Raw genomic sequence first — 22545 nt, forward strand, 5'->3', positions numbered from 1 at the left:
ACTCTAAACTTACTCACCGTACAAAACATCCATACTTCTTATTGTGCCTGCTACATACATAGAACACTAAACTCGGATATAAACCCTCCCCTCAAACTTTTCCTTACCAACCTCAAAAGAACACATGACCATAACACAAGGCACATCACTCTTTGATGTTCCTCGTGTCCATCTCGCACTATGTAAAAACTCAATGCACATAAAAGGTCCAAAAATCTGGAATTCATTACCTGTGAATATAATAGAAACACTGTTTATCAATTCAAGACTCTCCTTAAAAACCACTTACCCACAACTAAATAAATACTGAATAACTGTATCTCATAAATGTATAACCTGTGACCTTATCAAACTATGTTTTTTGTAATTACATTACCCAATAGAATACTCCATTCTCTTGAATATACAGTAACTCATCAAATGACCATATGACCTGTTTCTGCACTACAAATCATTTATTTTATTCGATTTGATCGGATTAATAAATTGTATGACTTCATATAGTATATTGATCATTTTGTTATACTTTGTTATGCTACATATTTATACAACTATAATGCTTCTTATTTGAAATACTCATTTGTACTTCATGTTGTAATTTGTTTACTGTAAGTTTTACAACTTAATATATAATTGCTTAGTTAATCTTAAGTTAATTTTAAGCCTGCCCATAATGCTCTGCATACAACGGGGCTTTTGGCATGTACACCAACCACTATATTTCCTTGAACAACTATGTATCATGTCCAAATAAAAAATAAATAGTATGTCCAGTAATCCAATACAGTGGACTGTGTTTTATTGGGTGTTTGTCTGTGTCCAGTAGTTGTTTGATTAAGCAGTCTACATCTACTTAATTGAAACTCAATTGACAGATTTTTGCTAAAACAGTCATTTCTTTCCTTATTTGTCTGTTTTTTTTATTTTTTTTTATACATTAGACCTTCATGAATTACAGTAGGGCCCCACTTATTCCGCAGGTTAGGTTCCAGGCTACTGCCGGAAAGCAGACTTCTGAAGAAAGCAGAACTCCATTTTTTCCATTTATAAATGCATATAAATGCCAGATAAGTTTACACTAATATATATTAAGTTAGGAATAGAACTAGGCATTAAAAAGCAATATGCACACAAAGTACACTTATTATTTACTTCAAAATATTTGTAGTCTTAATGTAGGGCAAAAGGTGAGGAATATTTACCTTAAGAAGTCAGGTGTGGTAGCTCTCCTGGCCACTCCACCCACACGTACTATACTATGATGCTTAAAGCTCCCTAGAGGGATAAAATGCATATACAGTACACACATTACTTACCTTAAAATATTTGTAGTCTTAATGTAGGGTAAGAGGTGAAAAGTACTTGTTTGTAGAAAGTCGTGTGGGAGGTATGGCATCGTGCCTGGCCACTTACACTTACTACGACATTAAGCTCCTTAGAGCAATAAAATGCATGGTGAGAGGTGATCAAGGGATCACTTGTTGAGCAGTTTTGCAGTTGATCTTTGCATGGAAGATTTATTTTTTAAATTATCAGGCACACCGAGAGCAGCGTTGTGCTGAATCCTGTCGACGCAGTGGAAGATTGGAAGAAGCAGCTGCGTGTCATGGTCGTGCAGCTGAGTTGCTTACTAAAGCTCTCAGTTTAACAGTTACTCCACTGGCTCGGCAGAGTATAATCTTACAACACTGCTTTCATATTCGTCAACAGGAGTTACTTAAGTAAGTCATTGAAGTCCAATAAACCTTTTTTCTTTATAGAGCAAAATTAACCCATTTATGCCATATAAAAACATAAGAATGAAGGAGTGCTGCTGTAGGACTATTGGCCCATGCTAGGCAAGTCTATCTCACACCCACTCGTATTCTTGTCCTACCTATATTTAAAGTTACCCTAGTTCTTACCCCAGTGAGGCTACCTGGGAACTTGTTTCACATATCTACAACTGTGTTGGCAACCAGTGCTTTCCGATATCTTTACTGAATCTACATTATTAACCTTTAATTCATTGCTCTTTATCCTTCGATAAAATAACCAATAATTAAAAATTAACCACTCTTATCCTGTCTAGATTTAAGTAGTTTTTAAGTACGTATTAGGATTAGTCTGCCTGAAATGCCCTGGCATGATACTGGCTTTCTTTGTACAGTGGAACCTCGGTTTTCATGATTAATCCGTTCGAAAAAGTCTGACGATAAACTGCATCGTATGAAAACTGAAGCAATATTTCCCAAAAGAAATAATGTAAACCCAGTTAATCCATTCCAGACACCCAAAAATTTTAACAAAAAATACATTTTACAGAGAATAACTATAGGTTTACATACAAACTAGGGCATACAAAAGCCGAGGTTCCACTGTACTTAACAAATCAAAATTGTAATTACGCATTGTAACCTTTGCAAATTTTCAGCACCTCATTTGTGTCCCATTTATTTATTTATTTCTGTTTTTCATTTGTACACTTAACCCCTTCAGGGTCCAAGGCCAAAATCTGAAGTGGTGCTCCAGTGTCCAAGAAATTTTGAAAAAAAAAAAAATTATTTTTTCTTACAGAATTAAAGAGTATATTTTTGTGAAGGTAATAAGACAAAAAAAAAATTTCTGATCAGTACTTACCGAGATACAGCGGTGAAAAGTTGACCCAAAATCACCGGGTGGCGGCAACATCAGTGACTTCAACAAAATCCCATTTTTTTATTTTACGTTTTTTATACTTTTTTCTTTTCTTTTCTAATTTTTTCTTTTTCTAATAACATCTGTGGCCTGTGAGACCAGTATAATGTAAATTGTATAAGTGTACACTCATTGTATTCCATGCAATAACTGCACTAATTTGTTTATCATTATATTGCTTACAAAACTTGTTTACAAGTTTATTGTAAACAAAATGATGAAGATATTAGTGCGGTTATTGTGTTGAATACAATGGTACCATATAGTACCATATGGTACAAGGGTGCCATAGGGTGCAATGGTACCATATGGTACAATGGCACATGATACAATGGTACCATATAGTACCATATGATGACACTCTTCAGGTCACTTGTTCTATCTAGGCTGGAATATTGCTGCACTCTAACAGCACCTTTCAAGGCAGGTGAAATTGCCGACCTAGAAAATGTACAGAGAACTTTCACGGCGCGCATAACGGAGATAAAACACCTCAATTACTGGGAGCGCTTGAGGTTTCTAAACCTGTATTCCCTGGAACGCAGGAGGGAGAGATACATGATTATATACACCTGGAAAATCCTAGAGGGACTAGTACCGAACTTGCACACGAAAATCACTCACTACGAAAGCAAAAGACTTGGCAGACGATGCACCATCCCCCCAATGAAAAGCAGGGGTGTCACTAGCACGTTAAGAGACCATACAATAAGTGTCAGGGGCCCGAGACTGTTCAACTGCCTCCCAGCACACATAAGGGGGATTACCAACAGACCCCTGGCAGTCTTCAAGCTGGCACTGGACAAGCACCTAAAGTCAGTTCCTGATCAGCCGGGCTGTGGCTCGTACGTTGGTTTGCGTGCAGCCAGCAGCAACAGCCTGGTTGATCAGGCGCTGATCCACCAGGAGGCCTGGTCACAGACCGGGCCGCGGGGGCGTTGACCCCCGAAACTCTCTCCAGGTAATATGGTACAATGGTGTCATAGGGTGCAATTGTACCATATGGTACAATGGCACATGATACAATGGTACCATATGATACAATGGTACCATATGGTACAATGGCAACATTTAGTACAATGGTACCATATGGTACAACAGCACCATTTGGTACAATGGTACCATATGATACAATTGTACCATATGGTGTAATGGTACCATATGGTACCATATGAAATGGTACCATATGGTACATTGTACCATACAGTACAATGATACCATATGGTTCATTGTACCATATGGTACTGTTGTATTCAACACAATAAACACATTAATATTTTCATTTTTATTTTGTTTACAATAGTTGTTTACAACAAAAATATGCAAAAATGTTATATATTAGTAATGTTCTATTATATATTTACAAGTGTACAGGATCTTGACGTGTTCCTTGAGGTGGATGACAAAGCACTTTGTCTAGGAAACTGCAGAGTCAGTAGCTAGCTTGCGTCGCCACTCAGTCTTGGCTGGTGTCTCATGCCACCAACACCTATTGACCATATGGAACATGGTATCATGTTACAGGTTACCATATGGTACATTGTACTATATGGTATAGGGTACCATGCAGTACAGGATAACATATGGTGCAGGGTACCATATGGTACACTGCACCATATGGTATCCTGTACCATATGGGTACAGGATACCATATGGTGCAGAGTACCGTATGGTACAGGGTACCATACAGTACAGGACACCATATGGTACAGATACAGGGATAACTATGGAAATAAGTCACCCTGACTTTTTTGGGTTATCCTAGGATTTTATACGTATGCTCCTATGTATGATAATCTATGTAATTGTATTTATGTATACCTGAATAAACTTACTCAAGTGCATGTGGCATCATAAGCAAGTTTATTTAGTTATACACAGAGTTACATAGAATATCATACTTAGCAGCATATGTTTGGAGAACCTAGGATAACCCAAAAAAGTCAGACTTATTTCCATTAGGGTCCCTGTACCCTGTACAATATGGTATAATGTACCATATGATACCATTGTATGACATGGCACCATTGTACCATATGGTACCATTGTACCATATGGCACAATGGTACCATATGGTTCAAAACCATAGAATTTGTCTTCAGCTCCACTTCCATCAGTCTTAGAACTGTAAGTTGTGAAGAGGAGAGCCAGAATTCGCCCGGAGAGTGAGTGGGGAGTGAGAGCTTCCTTGCCGCCAGGCACAATGAACAAAGCTACTTTGCTGGCGTTCCCACAATGCCATGCGGGTGTATAGATTTTTTTCTATGGTGTGCACACTGACCACCCAGACCCATTCTCTTAGATGCAGGCCTACCAGCCTTCTCGTGCTAAATTTGACGGCGCTAGAATTTTGGCGTAGATCTACGGTTTGGACCCTGAACGTAAAGCCATAGATCTATGGGACGGACCCTGAAAGGGTTAAATAAAAACTTTCTTTCTGCAGTATACAAAATGTAAGAAAATATTGTTAAACACAAAAGAAAGCCACTAGCATGCTGTGTATTTGAGGCACATCCCAAAATTCTGCACCTTCCCAGAGTGCAAATTCAGTGCTTTCAGCCTATCTTTACAGAAAAGGTCCCTGATACTTGGGATCAGTTTTGTAAGCCTTTTCTTTATTTTTCAGCATATTTAGCTGAAGGGGGTAGGGGAGTTTCGGTGGGGGGGAATAAATGGGATTAAATCTGGAGTTTCTGAGAGAGTTAGAGCAAAGGAAGGGGTAGCAGTAATGTTGAAGGATCAGTTATGGAAGGAGAAAAGAGAATATGAATGTGTAAATTCAAGAATTATGTGGATTAAAGTAAAGGTTGGATGCAAAAAGTGAGTCATAATAAGCGTGTATGCACCTGGAGAAGAGAGGAATGCAGAGGAGAGAGAGAGAGATTTTGGGAGATGTTACGTGAATGTATAGGAGCCTTTGAACCAAGTGAGAGAGTAATTGTGGTAAGGGACCTGAATGCTAAAGTAGGAGAAACTTTTAGAGAGGGTGTGGTAGGTAAGTTTGGGGTGCCAGGTGTAAATGATAATGGGAGCCCTTTGATTGAACTTTGTGTAGAAAGGTGTTTAGTTATAGGTAATACATATTTTAAGAAAAAGAGGATAAATAAGTATACAAGATATGATGTAGGGTGAAATGACAGTAGTTTGTTGGATTATGTATTGGTAGATAAAAGACTGTTGAGTAGACTTCAGGATGTACATGTTTATAGAGGGGCCACAGATATATCAGATCACTTTTTAGTTGTAGCTACACTGAGAGTAAAAGGTAGATGGGATACAAGGAGAATAGAAGCATCAGGGAAGAGAGAGGTGAAGGTTTATAAACTAAAAGAGGAGGCAGTTAGGGTAAGATATAAACAGCTATTGGAGGATAGAAGGGCTAATGAGAGCATAGGCAATGGGGTCGAAGAGGTATGGGGTAGGTTTAAAAATGTAGTGTTAGAGTGTTCAGCAGAAGTTTGTGGTTACAGGAAAGTGGGTGCGGGAGGGAAGAGGAGCGATTGGTGGAATGATGATGTAAAGAGAGTAGTAAGGGAGAAAAAGTTAGCATATGAGAAGTTTTTACAAAGTAGAAGTGATGCAAGGAGGGAAGAGTATATTGAGAAAAAGAGAGTGGTAAAGCATTGTAAAAAGAGAGCAAATGAGAGAGTGGGTGAGATGTTATCAACAAATTTTGTTGAAAATAAGAAAAAGTTTTGGAGTGAGATTAACAAGTTAAGGAAGCCTAGAGAACAAATGGATTTGTCAGTTAAAAATAGGAGAGGAGAGTTATTAAATGGAGAGTTAGAGGTATTGGGAAGATGGAGGGAATATTTTGGGGAATTGTTAAATGTTGATGAAGATAGGGAAGCTGTGATTTCGTGTATAGGGCAAGGAGGAATAACATCTTGTAGGAGTGAGGAAGAGCCAGTTGTGAGTGTGGGGGAAGTTCGTGAGGCAGTAGGTAAAATGAAAGGGGGTAAGGCAGCCGGGATTGATGGGATAAAGATAGAAATGTTAAAAGCAGGTGGGGATATAGTTTTGGAGTGGTTGGTGCAATTATTTAATAAATGTATGGAAGAGGGTAAGGTACCTAGGGATTGGCAGAGAGCATGCATAGTTCCTTTGTATAAAGGCAAAGGGGACAAAAGAGAGTGCAAAAATTATAGGGGGACAAGTCTGTTGAATATAACTGGTAAAGTGTATGGTAGAGTTATTATTGAAAGAATTAAGAGTAAGACGGAGAATAGGATAGCAGATGAACAAGGAGGCTTTAGGAAAGGTAGGGGGTGTGTGGACCAGGTGTTTACAGTGAAACATATAAGTGAACAGTATTTAGATGAGGCTAAAGAGGTCTTTGTGGCATTTATGGATTTGGAAAAGGCATATGACAGGGTGGATAGGGGGGCAATGTGGCAGATGTTGCAGGTGTATGGTGTAGGAGGTAGGTTACTGAAAGCAGTGAAGAGTTTTTATGAGGATAGTGAGGCTCAAGTTAGAGTATGTAGGAAAGAGGGAAATTATTTCCCAGTAAAAGTAGGCCTTAGACAAGGATGTGTGATGTCACCGTGGTTAATATATTTATAGATGGGGTTGTAAGAGAAGTAAATGCGAGGGTCTTGGCAAGAGGCGTGGAGTTAAAAGATAAAGAATCACACATAAAGTGGGAGTTGTCACAGTTGCTCTTTGCTGATGATACTGTGCTCTTGGGAGATTCTGAAGAGAAGTTGCAGAGATTGGTGGATGAATTTGGTAGGGTGTGCAAAAGAAGAAAATTAAAAGTGAATACAGGAGAGAGTAAGGTTATGAGGATAAAAAGATTAGGTGATGAAAGATTGGATATGAGATTGGAGGGAGAGAGTATGGAGGAGGTGAATGTATTCAGATACTATTTGGGAGTGAACGTGTCAGCGAATGGGTCTATGAAAGATGAGGTGAATCATAGAATTGATGAGGGGAAAAGGGTGAGTGGTGCACTTAGGAGTCTGTGGAGACAAAGAACTTTGTCCTTGGAGGCAAAGAGGGGAATGTATGAGAGTATAGTTTTACCAGTAAACGCTCTTATATGGGTGTGAAGCATGGGTGATGAATGTTGCAGCGAGGAGAAGGCTGGTGGCAGTGGAGATGTCATGTCTGAGGGCAATGTGTGGTGTGAATATAATGCAGAGAATTCGTAGTTTGGAAGTTAGGAGGAGGTGCGGGATTACCAAAACTGTTGTCCAGAGGGCTGAGGAAGGGTTGTTGAGGTGGTTCGGACATGTGGAGAGAATGGAGCGAAACAGAGTGACTTCAAGAGTGTGTCAGTCTGTAGTGGAAGGAAGGCGGGGTAGGGGTCGGCCTAGGAAAGGTTGGAGGGAGGGGGTAAAGGAGGTTTTGTGTTTGAGGGGCTTGGACTTCCAGCATGCATGCGTGAGCGTGTTTGATAGGAGTGAATGGAGACAAATGGTTTTTAATACTTGACGTGCTGTTATAGTGTGAGCAAAATAACATTTATGAAGGGGTTCAGGGAAACCGGCAGGCCGGACTTGAGTCCTGGAGATGGGAAGTACAGTGCCTGCACTCTGAAGGAGGGGTGTTAATGTTGCAGTTTAAAAACTGTAGTGTAAAGCACCCTTCTGGCAAGACAGTGATGGAGTGAATGATGGTGAAAGTTTTTCTTTTTCGGGCCACCCTGCCTTGGTGGGAATCGGCCAGTGTGATAAAAAAAAAAAAATTTTTAGCTGTGTCGCTTATATACAGGATGGACGAGCTTATACAGGCAGGTTAGGTTCTGAGCCATTGCTGTAAAGCGAAACATAGTCTTTTTGCACTCAAATGCATATAATAGCCTGATAACATGTTTACACTCATATATTAAGTGAACAGTAGAGCTAAGCCTAAAAATTGCAAATACACTACAGCCTCTCCTCACTTAGCAACGTACTCATTTACCGATGCCTCGGACTTACGAAGGGGTCTCTGACCAGTATGCATACCTGAATAATGTATATTAGAGCTGATTTCCTCTATTCTTTTTATTACACTATACAGTACACTACTGTATAAACATTTAAAAATATACCAAAAATATTATAAATGGTGCAAAGGTGACATTAAAACAATATCAAAGATAGCTGACACAAACCCACCACCATTATAGTATGCTCCTCACTTAGTGATGAATTCGTTTACCGACATGGTCTTAGAAACGGAACTCCATCATTAAGTGAGGTGAGGCTGTACACACACTACTTAAAATATTTTCATCCTTTGCTTATAGTGAGTGGTGAATACAGTAGCGGACTGTTATATTACACGGTAGTTACGTTCCTGAAAACACCGCATTAGGTAAAACTGTGTTAGACAAACTGAAGAACTTATGGGAAAAATAGGGTTACATTTCTGGGAGCCCCCAAAAACCCAAACATTTTTTTAGACCAACAGCTCTTACAAAAATAAAAGTGAACATGTAATTTTAGTTCATTGTCATGATATATTATGTTTTTACTGCTTAAGACTACAAATGCAACAGAAATAATAGTATTTCTTACCTTAATTTGTTGTTGCTGGTGTATGTCAGTGATTGTGAAGACAGCAGAGATGCATGGTTTGGCCCTACTGGGTGGCGGTGGATGGTTGTTGGTTGTCGGCAGAAGTGGATGGTAGAGGTTCTGGTACTAAAGCCGATGGTTGTATTGGAGTGTGCACAAATTCTGTAATGGATCTCTGGGCTCTTTTACCCTGCAGTACATTATACAGCTGACAGTAAGGCATCATCAGCTGGCCTAGACCCCGTTTCAAAGCACTTCTTTTAGATTTGTCAGGATCCTTCAGTGAAAAAGTCTGCTAGTTTAGCAACAACAGGGAACTGCTCATATAACTGCTGCAATGTTAACTGTTTTTCTTCAGGTTCTTCTGGGAACAAATGGATTTGTCAGTTAAAAATAGGAGAGGAGAGTTAATAAATGGAGGGTTAGAGGTATTGGGAAGATGGAGGGAATATTTTGAGCAATTGTTAAATGTTGAGGAAGATAGGGAAGCTGTGATTTCCTGTATAGGGCAAGGAGGAACAACATCTTGTAGGAGTGAGGAAGAGCCAGTTGTGAGTGTGGGGGAAGTTTGTGAGCAGTGGGTAGAATGAAAGGTGGTAAGTCAGCTGGGATTTATGGCACAGAGATAGAAATGTTAAAAGCATATGGGGATATAGTTTTGGAGTCATTGGTGTTATTATTTAATAAATATATGGAAGAGGGTAAGGTACCTGGGAATTGGCAGAGAACATGCATAGTTCCTTTGTATAAAGGCAAAGGGGACAAAAGAGAGTGCAAAAATTATAGGGGGGATAAGTACATTTGTTGAGTATACCTGGTAAAGTGTATGGTAGCTATTATTGAAAGAATTAAGAGTAAGAGTAAGAAGTAGGATAGCAGGTAAACAAAGAGGCTTGAGGAAAGGTGTGTAGACCAAGGGTTTACAGTGAAACATATAGGTGAACAGTATTTAGATAAGGCTCAACAGTATTTAGATAAGGCTAAAGAGGTTTTTGTGGCATTGATGGATTTGGAAAAGGCGTATGACAAAGCGGATAGGGGGGCAATGTGGCAGATGTTGCAGGTGTATGGTATATGAGGTAGGTTACTGAAAGCAGTGAAGAGTTTTTTCGAGGATAGTGAGGCTCAGGTTAGAGTATGTAGGAAAGAGGGAAATTATTTCCCAGTAAAAGTAGGCCTTAGACAAGGATGTGTGATGTCACCGTGATTGTTTAATATATTTATAGATGGGGTTGTAAGAGAAGTAAATGCGAGGGTCTTGGCAAGAGGCGTGGAGTTAAAAGATAAAGAATCATACACAAAGTGGGAGTTGTCACAGTTGCTTTTTGCTGATGACACTGTGCTCTTGGGAGATTCTCAAGAGAAGTTGCAGAGGTTGGTGGATGAATTTGGTAGGGTATGTAAAAGAAGAAAATTAAAAGTGATTATAGGAAAGAGTAAGGTTATGAGAATAACAAAAAGATTAGGTGACGAAAGATTGGATATGAGATTGGAGGGAGAGAGTATGGAGGAGGTGAATGTATTCAGATATTTGGGAGTGGACGTGTCAGCAGATGGGTCTATGAAAGATGAGGTAAATCATAGAATTGATGAGGGGAAAAAGGTGAGCAGTGCACTTAGGAGTCTGTGGAGACAAAGAACTTTGTCCTTGGAAGCAAAGAGGGGAATGTATAAGAGTAAAGTTTTACCAACGCTATTATATAGGTGTGAAGCACGGGTGATGAATGTTGCAGCAAGGAGGAGGCTGGAGGCATTGGAGATGTCATGTCTAAGGGCAATGTGTGGTGTGAATATAATGCAGAGAATTTGTAGTTTGGAAGTTAGGAGGAGGTGCGGGATTGCCAAAACTGTTGTCCAGAGGGCTGAGGAAGGGTTGGTGATGTGGTTTGGACATGTAGAGAGAATGGAACAAAACAGAATGACTTGGAGAGTGTATAAATCTGTAGTGGAGGGAAGGCGGTGTAGGGGTCGGCCTAGGAAAGGTTGGAGGGAGGGGGGTAAAGGAGGTTTTGTGTGCGAGGGGCTTGGACTTCTACCAAGCATGCGTGAGCATGTTAGATCAATCAATCAATCAATCAAGTTTATTCTCTGTAAGGATTACAATGCGGGATTTACAGATTTTGAATATTGTGTGGTTTACATGTTTTAAAATGCTAATTACAGAGGGGGCCACTAGGACACCTAGCATGGCTAGGCATTTCGGGCAGACTTAGATTAATTCTCAACTTTAAATTATTACGGATTATGGTATTAAGGCTAAGTGACTACATTATAGTTTGTGATTTTAGCAATGTGAATACTTTTGTTTTGGCACAATACATAGTGTCTATATTAGAGCATCATAGGCAAACTTATGACTAGTTAGGATTCATTATTTTAAGATTAAGATTCGTATTTCTGTGTTGATAGTCAATGGGTGAGTGAGTGTAAGTGTGAACCACCAGGTGGTTTACATGTAGTTAGTTGACAGGGTGTATCAGGGAGATAAGATGTTTTCTAACTGTAGTTTTGAAAGTGATGAAAGTGTCTGCAGCTCTAGAGTTTTCATGTAGGGTGTTCCAGATTTTAGGCCCTTTGACACACATTGAATTTTTGTAAAGGTTTAGTCGGACACGGGGAATGTCATAGAGATGTTTGTGTCTGGTGTTATGCCTGTGGGTCCTGTCACAACTATCAAGAAAGCATTTTAGGTCAAAGTTAATATTGGAATTTAAGGTCCTGTAGATGTAGATTTCACAGTAGTAAGTATGGATGTTCTGAACAGGAAGTAAGATTAGATATATGAAGAGTGGGGGGGGGGGTGTTGCCAGGGATGGGATTTAGTGATTATTCTTACTGCGGCTTTTTGTTGGGTTATTATTGGCTTTAGATGTGTTGCTGCAGTTGATCCCCAAGCACAAATAGCATAGGTGAGGTATGGATAAATAAGGGCAGTTTGCGGCACGTAATATCGTATATTGGAGAGGATCCCCACCGTTTTGGATACTTTTTTTGTTATGTGTTGGATATGGGTGCTGAAATTTAGGTTGTTGTTGAGGTATAGACCTAGGAATTTGCCCTCATTATGTCTGGCAATTAGAGTGTTGTCGATCTCCTGCTCTGCTACCAAACAATGTAGTAGGTTTTGTCAGTGTTAAGTGTAAGTTTATTGGCTGTCATCCAAGTCAGAATTTTGAGCAGCTCCTCGTTGACAATGGTGTTGAGGGTGGCAAGATTAGGGTGGGAGATGACGTAAATCGTGTCATCAGCAAAGAGAATGGGTTTCAGGTGTTGGGATACATTTGGAAGATCATTAATGTAAATGAGGAAGAGCAGGGAACCAAGGACACTTCCCTGTGGAACTCCAGTATCAAGTGGCCGTGTTGACGAGGCTGTGTCTTTAACCCGTAAATGGTCAAAACGTATATATACGTTTTTTCATCATTTGAAAGTATGTAAAAAAAGTAGATCTTCTTTTTGTTTTTTTACATTTGAAAATGTGTAAAAAAATTTTGATCTACTTTTTTTTTGTTATATTTGAAAATATGTTAAAAAAAAAGTAGATCTACTTTTGTAGCACTACACACGTGAACGTAGATCTGCTTGGACCGTTTACGGGTTAATGGTGACATACTGATACCTGTTAGTAAAGTAGGATTTGAAATATGCAAGCCCATGGCCTCATACACCATAATGGTCAAGTTTGTGGAGTAGGATGCCATGGTCTACTGTGTCAAACACTTTCCTTAGGTCATTAAAAATTCCTAGCGGATATTCCTTATTTTCCAATTTTGTGTAAAGCAGATCTAGCATTTTTACAATTGCATCATTAGTGCTTTTATTTTTCCTGAATCCAAGTTGGCAGGGGTTGAGTATGTTTTGTGCCATTATAAATGAATATAGTCTCCTGTGCACAAGTTTCTCGAAGATTTTGGATAGCAATGGTAAGTTTGATATTGGCCTATAGTTGTTTACATCTGTAGGGTCACCACCTTTATGTATTGGTGTAACCCTTGCTGTCTTGAGTATTGTCGGAAAAGTGCTAGTTTCTAATGACTTGTTAAAAAGTAATGTAATAGCATGCGAAAGGACATGGGTCGCTCGCTTGTACAATAATGGTGGGACATGAGACAGATTCCCTGAGTTATTTTTGAGTGACTTTATAATCGCGGTGACTTCCGTGGGCTCAGTTGGTACTAGATAGAGGGAATTTGGAAAATTCCCATCAAGGTAGTCCCCGGCACGGGCGTTGGTACGTGGGATTTTACTGGCGAGATCAGATCCTATGTTTGAGAAATTGTTTATCTTGTTAGCTGTATCAGTGGGATGCAGTGGTGTTTCATTAGGTTTGGTTAGGACAATATTCTTGGTTTTTTTCAGTTTGTGGGTCCCCAGAATCTGGGAAAGTATTTTCAGGTCTTTTTTATATCTCCTCTTGTGTCAGTGAATCTGCTGGAGTAGTACAGTTGTTTGGCTTTCTTTATTAATTTGGTGAGAACTGATGAATATTGTTTAAGAATATCTTTGTGTATTAAGCCCTGTCTATATTGCTTTTCATATTGGTGTTTCTTATCAATGGATTTCAGAATGCTGCTGGTTAGCCATGGGCAACCGAGCCGTTTATTCGTGATCTGTTTCGTTTTTATAGGACAATGTTTGTTGTATAGTCTAAGTATTTTGTTAAGAAAAATGTCTGTCCAATCGTCAATACCATTGGCATTGGAGAATTCTGTAGGCCAGTCACTAATGTTTGTTAAGAGGAAGGTAGGGTAGTGGTCTGTTGTGCTGTCTGTGTTTATCCCTGATTTAAGAGGGGCTAGTATATTGGTCCATATGTGGTCTATTATTGTTGCACTTGTCTCAGTCATCCTGGTTGGTTTAGTTATTGTTGGTATGAGAAGTGTGTTGTTCATATTGTTGATGAAATCAGTTACAGGCTGATCATCTGGTAGGCCAAGGTTGATATTGAAGTCTCCAGCAAAGAGAAGGTGGTGTTTGTTCATTTGTCTGTTTGATATTAGTGCCTTTAGATTCTCACCGAAATGTGGGATGTTTGTGTGGGGTATCCGGTAAATGGCACCGATTGTTATAGGTGTCTTAAGGTTTTTTACAGTAAAATTAGCAAAAATGTATTCCCCATATTCATCACTAAAGCAAGTGGTGCTAACACAAGATAGTTGTTTAGAGTAATAGATTGCAGTACCACCCCCAACTTGGTATGGTCTGCAGTTGTGGATTGCTGTGTATCCTGGTAGTGGGTAGATATCTATTATGTCCTACTAAAGCCAGGTCTCAGTAAGAATAATGCAGGAGAAGGGCGTCTTTAGCGACTCAAGGAGTGCCAGGAGGTCATAGTGTTTGCTTAAGGACCTGATGTTGTAGTTAAGAACTGATAGACTTTGAGCAATGTTTAGGATAGGAGGAATGAATGGAGACAAATGGTTTTTGGGACCCGACGAGCTGTTGGAGTGTGAGCAGGGTAATATTTTGTGAAGGGAGTCAGGGAAACCGGTTAGCCGGACTTGAGTATTGGAGATAGGACGTGCAGTATCTGCACTCTGACGGAGGGGTGTTAATGTTGCAGTTTTATAAACTGTAGTGTAAAGCACCCCTCTGACAAGACAGTGATGGAGTGAATGATGATGAAAGTTTTTCTTTTTTAGCCCACCCTGCCTTGGTGGGAATCGGCTGATGTGTTAATAATAAAAAAACAAATAAATAAATAAAAAATCTTCTGTTATGTGGCTCCCTTGTATCTGTACATTGAGCTCTGCCAACATTTCCTCTGGACTCCTGTCTTCATCATCATCATCATCTAAGAGCTCATTCACATCATCTTCATTCATATCTTCAAAACCGTCACCTGGTATTCTCCTTGCCAGCTGAACAATTTCCTGAACCTGACTCAAACGAGGGAAAACCAGTGAAAGAACTAACTGCCGAAGGCTGTAACTTTCCCCAGCCTGCATTTAATGTTGATTGGGGCAGTTCATTCCATGCACTTCTAGCATAGCTGATGGCATCTGCAATGTTAAATTTATTCCAGAAACTTGGTACTACCAGGTTGGAGCCAGAGTCCATTGATGCACCTAGCTTTTTTATAACTTTTTTTGTGTAGTTACACTTGAATGACTTAATAACTCCCCGATCCAGTGATTGTATTAAAGATGTTGCATTTGGAGGTAAAAATACAACTTTTACTTGTGGGGTCACATCCAGCAAAGCTTGTGAATGAGTATGGGAATTATCAAGAATGAAGAGAGCCTTGAATGCAAGGTTCTTGCTGTGCAGGTAAAACTTGACTTCAAGAATAAAGTTATGCTTCAACCAATCAATAAATATTTCCTCTGTCATCCATGCTGACTGGTTTGACCTCCAAATTACTGGTTAGGTGTTTTTATCTACACCTTTCAAAGCACGAGGATTCTTATAGTGACGTTCCTAATTTTTTCCCCTTCCGCAAAGCGAACCGTGTTAAGTTAATTTTACGAAGTTTTGTATAAAATTGTGCCGCAATTTTTCAATAGTGCAATAACCAAAACATGCCAAATAACACCGTGTAGTATAACAGTACATTATTGTAGTAAGTCTGAAGTGTTGTACAGCAGGACCTGCCTGTTTAAACCAGAAATAAGCAGCATAATTTAACCCTTTGACTGTTTCAGGCCCCTCTCTGAAACTGTCATTCTATGTCGCTCAATTTTTGAAAAAAAAAAAAATTATTTTTTCTTATGAAATGATAGAGAATCTTTTCCCGGTGGTAATGACACCAAAAGTTCGAAATTTGGTCGAAAACTCGTGGAATTATGGTCCCGCGAAGTTAGCGGTCTCAGCGACATATGCGTATCGGCGATTTCGCCGACTTTGAGCCCAATTTTCAGCCAATTCCATTGTTCCAGTTGACCAAACTCATAGCTATTTCTTTAGAACTCCATTTTATCTATCTGCTGAGTACAAGAAACCTCCCATTTACTAATTTGGACTACCCAATATGGTGGTCAGAAATTGGCAATTTGGCCAATTTCACGCAAAATAAAAAAGATGCCAATTTCAAAATAGGGTCCAGAATAAACAAGGTAGACATTCGTGGCACTAAAATAACATATGCTCTGTTCATTAGTCACATCTCTAGGCCCCTCTTATATTATTATTGCTTTCTATTTTGATTTTTTATTCATACAAAAAAATACAAAATTTACTGTTATGCAGACGACTGCATTATTGTAAAAATGGTATAAATAATATCAGTGCACTAGTGAAAGAATATTAGACTCCCTAGTTGACGTGTATTGGACGTGTGGTGTGATTTATTTACTCTTCAACATTGGTAAAAATCGAACATTTTCGCTACTTTGAGCTTAGTTTCAAGGTCGTTTTCATCATAAAAGTAATGAAAATCATCTCTATTTCTGTAATATGTTTTCCATTTTATCACCTAAGACCATGAAAACGCGAATACAACGATAAATACTATGTGAAAATACACCTCAAAGTCGGCGTTTTATTCCAAAAAAACGATCAGAGTTTTTTTTTTCTCATTACGCAATGTGTGCTGCAGGATTTTTTTTATGTGGTGCACACTGACCACACAGACCCATTCTCTCACATGTGGGCCTACCAGCTTTCTCCCACTTGATTTGAAGCCGCTAGAATTATTGAGTATATATACGTCAAAAACATTGGCTCGTAAGACGTATTTATACGTCGAAAACAGTCAAAGGGTTAAGAGAGTCCTTATGAAGCATATGTAAAGCAGAATCATGACCTTAGGATTTCTGTTATTTATACTCCTTGATAAGAAGTCAGGAATCCTACTAACTCTATTGTGAGCACTTACATGCTGTTGTCTTGGTTTTAAATTTCTGCTAACCAGAACTCCTAAATCTTTTTTCACATTCTGTTTGGCTAAGATCTGGTACATTATTTACTTAAGCACCGTAACTATTTTTATTTTTCTAAGATTAGAACCTTATATTTGTCTACACTGAACTGTGTCTGCCATTTCCCTGACGACAACATTAACTATCCAGGTCATCCTAGATAAGCTAACTTGTCTCAATATACACCCATATACTTGCATCTGCTTGTCAGTATTGTATGCCACTAGATGGAACTGGTATGACTGATCAAAATATTTATTAACCCTTTGAGGGCTTCGGCCGTACTAGTACGGCTTGCTTATGCGCAGGGTTTTTTGATGTAATAGTACGCATAAATTCTAGCGCTGTCAAATCTCGAGGGAAAAGGCTGATAGGCCTAGATGTGAGAGAATGGGTCTGTGTGGTGGGTGTGCGCAGTAGGAAAAAAATCTGGGACACAGTGGTGCATTGTGGGAATGCCATCATAGTACACAATGTCCACCATGCCTGGCAGTAATAAGTTTCTCACTCCTTCGCGAATTGGGACACTTTTGTTCCCCAGTGACAGCTCTAATACAGAACTGTAACCTTGAAACTCATCATCTTCACAAAGATGATGAGTTTCAAGGTTCTGGTGAGGTTTTGACCGAAACAAATGACCATAATATGGGTAATAGTGAGGAAAACCCAGACAACCCACAGCCTATGGTGCTGGGCCCTCTTGTTCACGTTCAGTTGTACAAGAATCAAAGAGGAAACTCCTATTTTCCCAAATCCCAGACTCAGATGTGAGTATTTGTGATGATAGTGATTATGAACTACAAGCTCTTCAAACTTGTTCCAAGAATGGAAGAGGAGGAGGAGGAAGAGGAAAAGGAGGAGGAAGAAGAGGAGGAGGAAGAGGAAGAGGAGGAGGAAGAAGAAGAATAATACGTAATAATAATAATACGTAATAATAATAATAATACATAATAATAATAATACAACTAGGTAGTAGGTTGGTAGACAGTAACCTCCCAGGGAGGTACTACCGTCCTGCCAGGTGAGTGTAAAACTGAAGCCTGTAATTGTTTTACACGATGGTAGGATTGCTGGTGTCTTTTTTTTTTCTGTCTCATACACATGCAAGATTTCAGGTATGTCTTGCTACTTCTACTTACACTTATGTCACACTACACATACATGTACAAGCATATATATACACACCCCTTTGGGTTTTCTTCTATTTTCTTTCTAGTTCTTGTTCTTGTTTATTTCCTCTTACCTCCATGGGGAAGTGGAACAGAATTCTTCCTCCGTAAGTCATGCGTGTTGTAAGAGGCGACTAAAATGCCGGGAGCAAGGGGCTAGTAACCCCTTCTCCTGTATATATTACTAAATGTAAAAGGAGAAACTTTCGTTTTTCCTTTTGGGCCACCCTGCCTTGGTGGGATACAGCCAGTGTGTTGAAAGAAGAAAGAACAATAATACATAATAATAATAATAATATGTAATAATAAAAGTTCACCCATGACAGTGACAAGATAAGGGGAGATATTATCTGATAAGAGCTGACATTTGATGAGGGTAAACTAGGGTGGAGGAGGGTGCAGCTGATAAGAAAAGATTATATGACCATCGCCCTCCCTTTGTTTTTGCTGGTACACTAACATTTCTGTCTGTCTATTTGTCTGTCTGTCAAGCTCCCTGTCTATCTGTCTAGCTCTCTGTCTCAGAGAGCCACAAGACTGCATCATCACTTTTACTCACATCTTCAAGCAGAGTATAGCACTTTGTCTGGATTTCTTGGGTTATCCTAGGTAATTTATACTATGTATACTTGTATTTATGTGTACCTGTGAGACAGATAGACAGATAGAAAGAGAGAGACAGATTGAAAGAGATAGAATGAGGGAGAAAGATAATTAGATAGAATGGAGGGGGAGCAGCATCCGACCCCATTGTTTTGACAGGCAGTAGGGGGAGTGAGTAATGAGACAACATGTCATTTTGGCAGCTGCCGACTCCTGGTAATTTACACTATGGAGGAGGAGGAAGAGGAAGAGTAGGAGGAAGAGGAAGAAGAGGAGGAGGAGGAGGAGGAAGAGGAAGATAATGATGTAATAATATTGTTCCCTTGAAGCAAGAAAAAAAAAAGTTCACCCCATGACAGTGAAAAGATAAGGGAAGATAACATCTGATAAGAGCTGACTTTTGATGAGGGTAAACGAGGGTGCAGCTGATAAGAAAAGATTAGATGACCATCGCCCTCCCTTTGTTTTTACTGGTAAACAAACATTTCTGTCCATCTATTTGTCTGTCTCCTCTTCAAGGGGGGCTCCTTGGCGTGGTGAAGAGGCTCTTGGTCTGAGGAATTAGCCCTGTCGGTCTTCTTCCTCAGACCGAACCTAATTACCCCCCATTCTCCCCTCCCCTATCCCATCCTCCCCTTTTTCCATTCCTCCTCCTCCTCCTCACCCCTCCCTTTTGCCCTTCCTCTTTTTGGCCTTTGGGATTTCTCCCACAGGCGCGCTAGTTCCTAGGTAGGGGAAAGGACACTGGGGTCCATCCCATTCCGTTGAGGTTCTTGGCGGTGGCGTAGTTTGCCGTGGAATCTGGATTGCCTGGGGATGTCCCGATCCCTCTCCGGTATCCCGGAGTAGCTTTGGGTGTCTTTCGGGCGACGGGTGTATCTCTGGAAGCCACCTTTCGGATTCCGGGGGTGGTGGCCGAAGGAGGTATGCTTTGTGGTGGATATCCGGCCGCCCTCTCTTTTGTCCACCGAGGTAGCTCGGCAGACGTGAGGTTGCTATCCCGGATTGCTGGTTTACTGGCATGAAGGGTAGGGTATGGCACGGGTTCCATGCTGCATCTGCGCTACTAGCGGTGTTGAGGTCCTCTTGGGCGCGGAGGGAGATTTCCGGCTCTTTCATTCCTCCTGGGAACTATTCCTCCCCGCTCCCCCCTTTTTTTATTCTTTTTTTTTTTATTTTTATTTTCTTTTCTTCTTTCTTTTTTTTTCTTAAAAACAAAAAGCAAAGGAGTAACCTAACCATGGCAGCCCTAGTCCATGAACCCACTACCCCCGGGCCCCTTCTTGATACCGCACCCCATTCTGACCCTGCCTTGTGTTTAGACCACTCTTCGGACACTCCTGATGCCCCTGTACCTCTTGCTGGTGCTGTTTCCTCACCCGCTTCAGATACCGGGGCTTCGACTGACTCCTTCGATTTGTCTGAACTCCGCTCTCCTTTGACTATGCTTCCGGCTTCTCCCTCTACGGTACGGCAATTTTCGAATCGCCCACCCATTTCACGCCGGACCAACTCTGGTCCTACTCCTAAACGCCAACGTCAATCTCCTGATGATGCTCCTTTGTTACCTTCCCATTCTACTCGAAAAAGACCGACACATCAAGCACTCCTTCTCCACGCTCAGTTTTGGACCACACAATGGACAAAATTCTTTACTTTAAGACCGACTTCTTCTTCTGCCTACCTTTCTGACCATAGTATTGGCAAAGCGCTCCTGCGTCATGTTGGCAGAGATATTTCATTTCATGCTCTCAAGAGCGGTACGCGCATCGTCACTGTCCAGAATGCTACCCAAGCTCATGATCTTTCTCTCCTTTCGAATATCGATACTACTCCTATCACTATTGAAAAACATCTTTCTCTCAATTCTTGTAGTGGTACTGTCATTCTGCCCCATACCATAGTCCAACAGAATTTCCAATCATGTGGCAATGACATTCTTGAACAGCTGGAACTCCAGGATCTCCCAATCCTCAAAGTAGACACTTATGTCCTTCCTGCCCGGGGGCGGAGACGTTACCCTTGCAATGTGGCTCGTTTAACTTTTGACAGCCGAGAACTCCCGTCCTCTGTATATGTCGCGGGACATCGGTTACAAGTTCGAAAGGTGATACCTACACCACAACAATGTAGAAATTGCTGGCGTTTTGGTCACCCAGCGAAATATTGCAGATCTATGGCCGAATGCCCAGTCTGTGGTGCCGGATACCATTCTAATACATCTTGCAGTCAACCTCCATCTTGCCTTAATTGTAATGAAGCTCACCCTTCGTACTCCTGCCGTTGCCAGGTCTACTTAAATGAACGAGAAATCCGTTGCCTCAAAGAGGCAGAAGGTCTCCCTTATGCTATGGCAGTTACTCATCTCCGCCTCCAAGGGAGACTACCCCGTGTTTCTTATTCTCGTGTTTCCAAACATCCCCCCACTTCTGGGGTCCCATCTTCTGCAGCCTCCTCTGTTGTTACCCCTCCCATAGCCACTCCGGCATCTAATCCTTTTGCTGTCCTTGGCTCTGACGTCCCGACTACAACTCAGTCTGTTCTCACATCTTCGCGTCCTTCCTCACAAGCCCCAGTATCGACAAGACCTCGTACGACACCTAATACCAATCGCCCCTCTACTCAGAAGTCCAAAAAATCCACATTGCTCAAATCTTCTTTGCCCCTTCCTTCCCTTCTTCCACCTCCACACTTTACCTTTCCAGTCTCTGTACCTAGTTCTTCCCCTCTCTCTGGCTCTATTACAAGTGTGGAGATTCACCCTCCTCCTCGTACTATGCCTTCCACCCCCGCCCCTCCCAAGTTTCTCCCTCTTCTGCCACCTCCCAGGTTTCTGCCTCTTCTGTCCCCCCCTACACTTCATCTCCAGTCCCTTACACTCTTCCCTCCCCCTCTACTTTATTACAGTCCATTACTGTCCCAATCTTTACTCACCCTCCTCCTTCTATCTCCAATATGGTCTCCCATACATCTTTGAATTCAGAAACACTTGAAGCCATTTCAGAATATATTGCAGAGACTAAACCCTCAATGGACACTGATTCACTTCCTGTTCCTTCTCTTCCCTCTCCTCCATCTTCACAACCCCATTCTTCGCAACGCTTCGTTCCTTCGCTACTTGAACGTCTTCCAATGCCACCACACGTTGACTTTTCTAACCCCTCTAGTCCGTAGGTGCCTTTACCTACAGATTCCTGATATTTTCTTCATCGCCAATCATGGCCTATTTACAGTGGAATATCTGCGACCTCAGGGGTAATCGGGGTGAGCTTCAGATGTTGCTTTCCAGGTTTTCCCGTGTTGGTGCTTGCTTACAAGAACCAAAATTACACTCGGCTGTTTTCCAACCTATCTCAGGCTATAATTTATTGTATTCTTCGGATCCTTTCTCAGATGGGACCTTTAATGAAAGTGCCCTTCTTCTACGGAATGATATTTCGTACTGTCATCTATTTGTCCATACCTCGCTGCATTACACTGCAGCCCGTATCCACTTGAATAAGTGGTTTACAATATGTTCTTTATATCTCTCTCCTTCTCGAGCATTTTCTATCCCAGACTTTGCCTTTCTTGTTTCATCCTTACCACCACCACTTCTGTTACTTGGTGATTTTAATGCCCACCATTTCCTCTGGGGGGGTCTCATTGTGACTCACGTGGCATTCAGTTGGAGGCTTTTCTCGCCTCTCACCCCCTCCATGTTTTAAATACGGGTACTCCCACCCATTT

The 22545-nt window shown here is 40.7% G+C and overlaps 1 protein-coding gene across 2 annotated transcripts in view; it reads left to right on the plus strand.

Annotated features, from left to right (window-relative positions):
- LOC128693657 (nuclear receptor-binding factor 2) overlaps nucleotides 1–22545 on the plus strand; it is a 70493-nt gene that overhangs the window by 25822 nt on the left and 22126 nt on the right. For both annotated transcript variants that reach the window (XM_070091235.1, XM_070091234.1), the window contains exon 2: nucleotides 1537–1721. In XM_070091235.1, coding sequence (XP_069947336.1) covers nucleotides 1537–1721 — 185 coding nt within the window. The remainder of the gene's footprint in view (nucleotides 1–1536; nucleotides 1722–22545) is intronic.

Source organism: Cherax quadricarinatus, chromosome 34, assembly GCF_038502225.1.
Source record: "Cherax quadricarinatus isolate ZL_2023a chromosome 34, ASM3850222v1, whole genome shotgun sequence".
NCBI lineage: Eukaryota > Metazoa > Arthropoda > Malacostraca > Decapoda > Parastacidae > Cherax > Cherax quadricarinatus.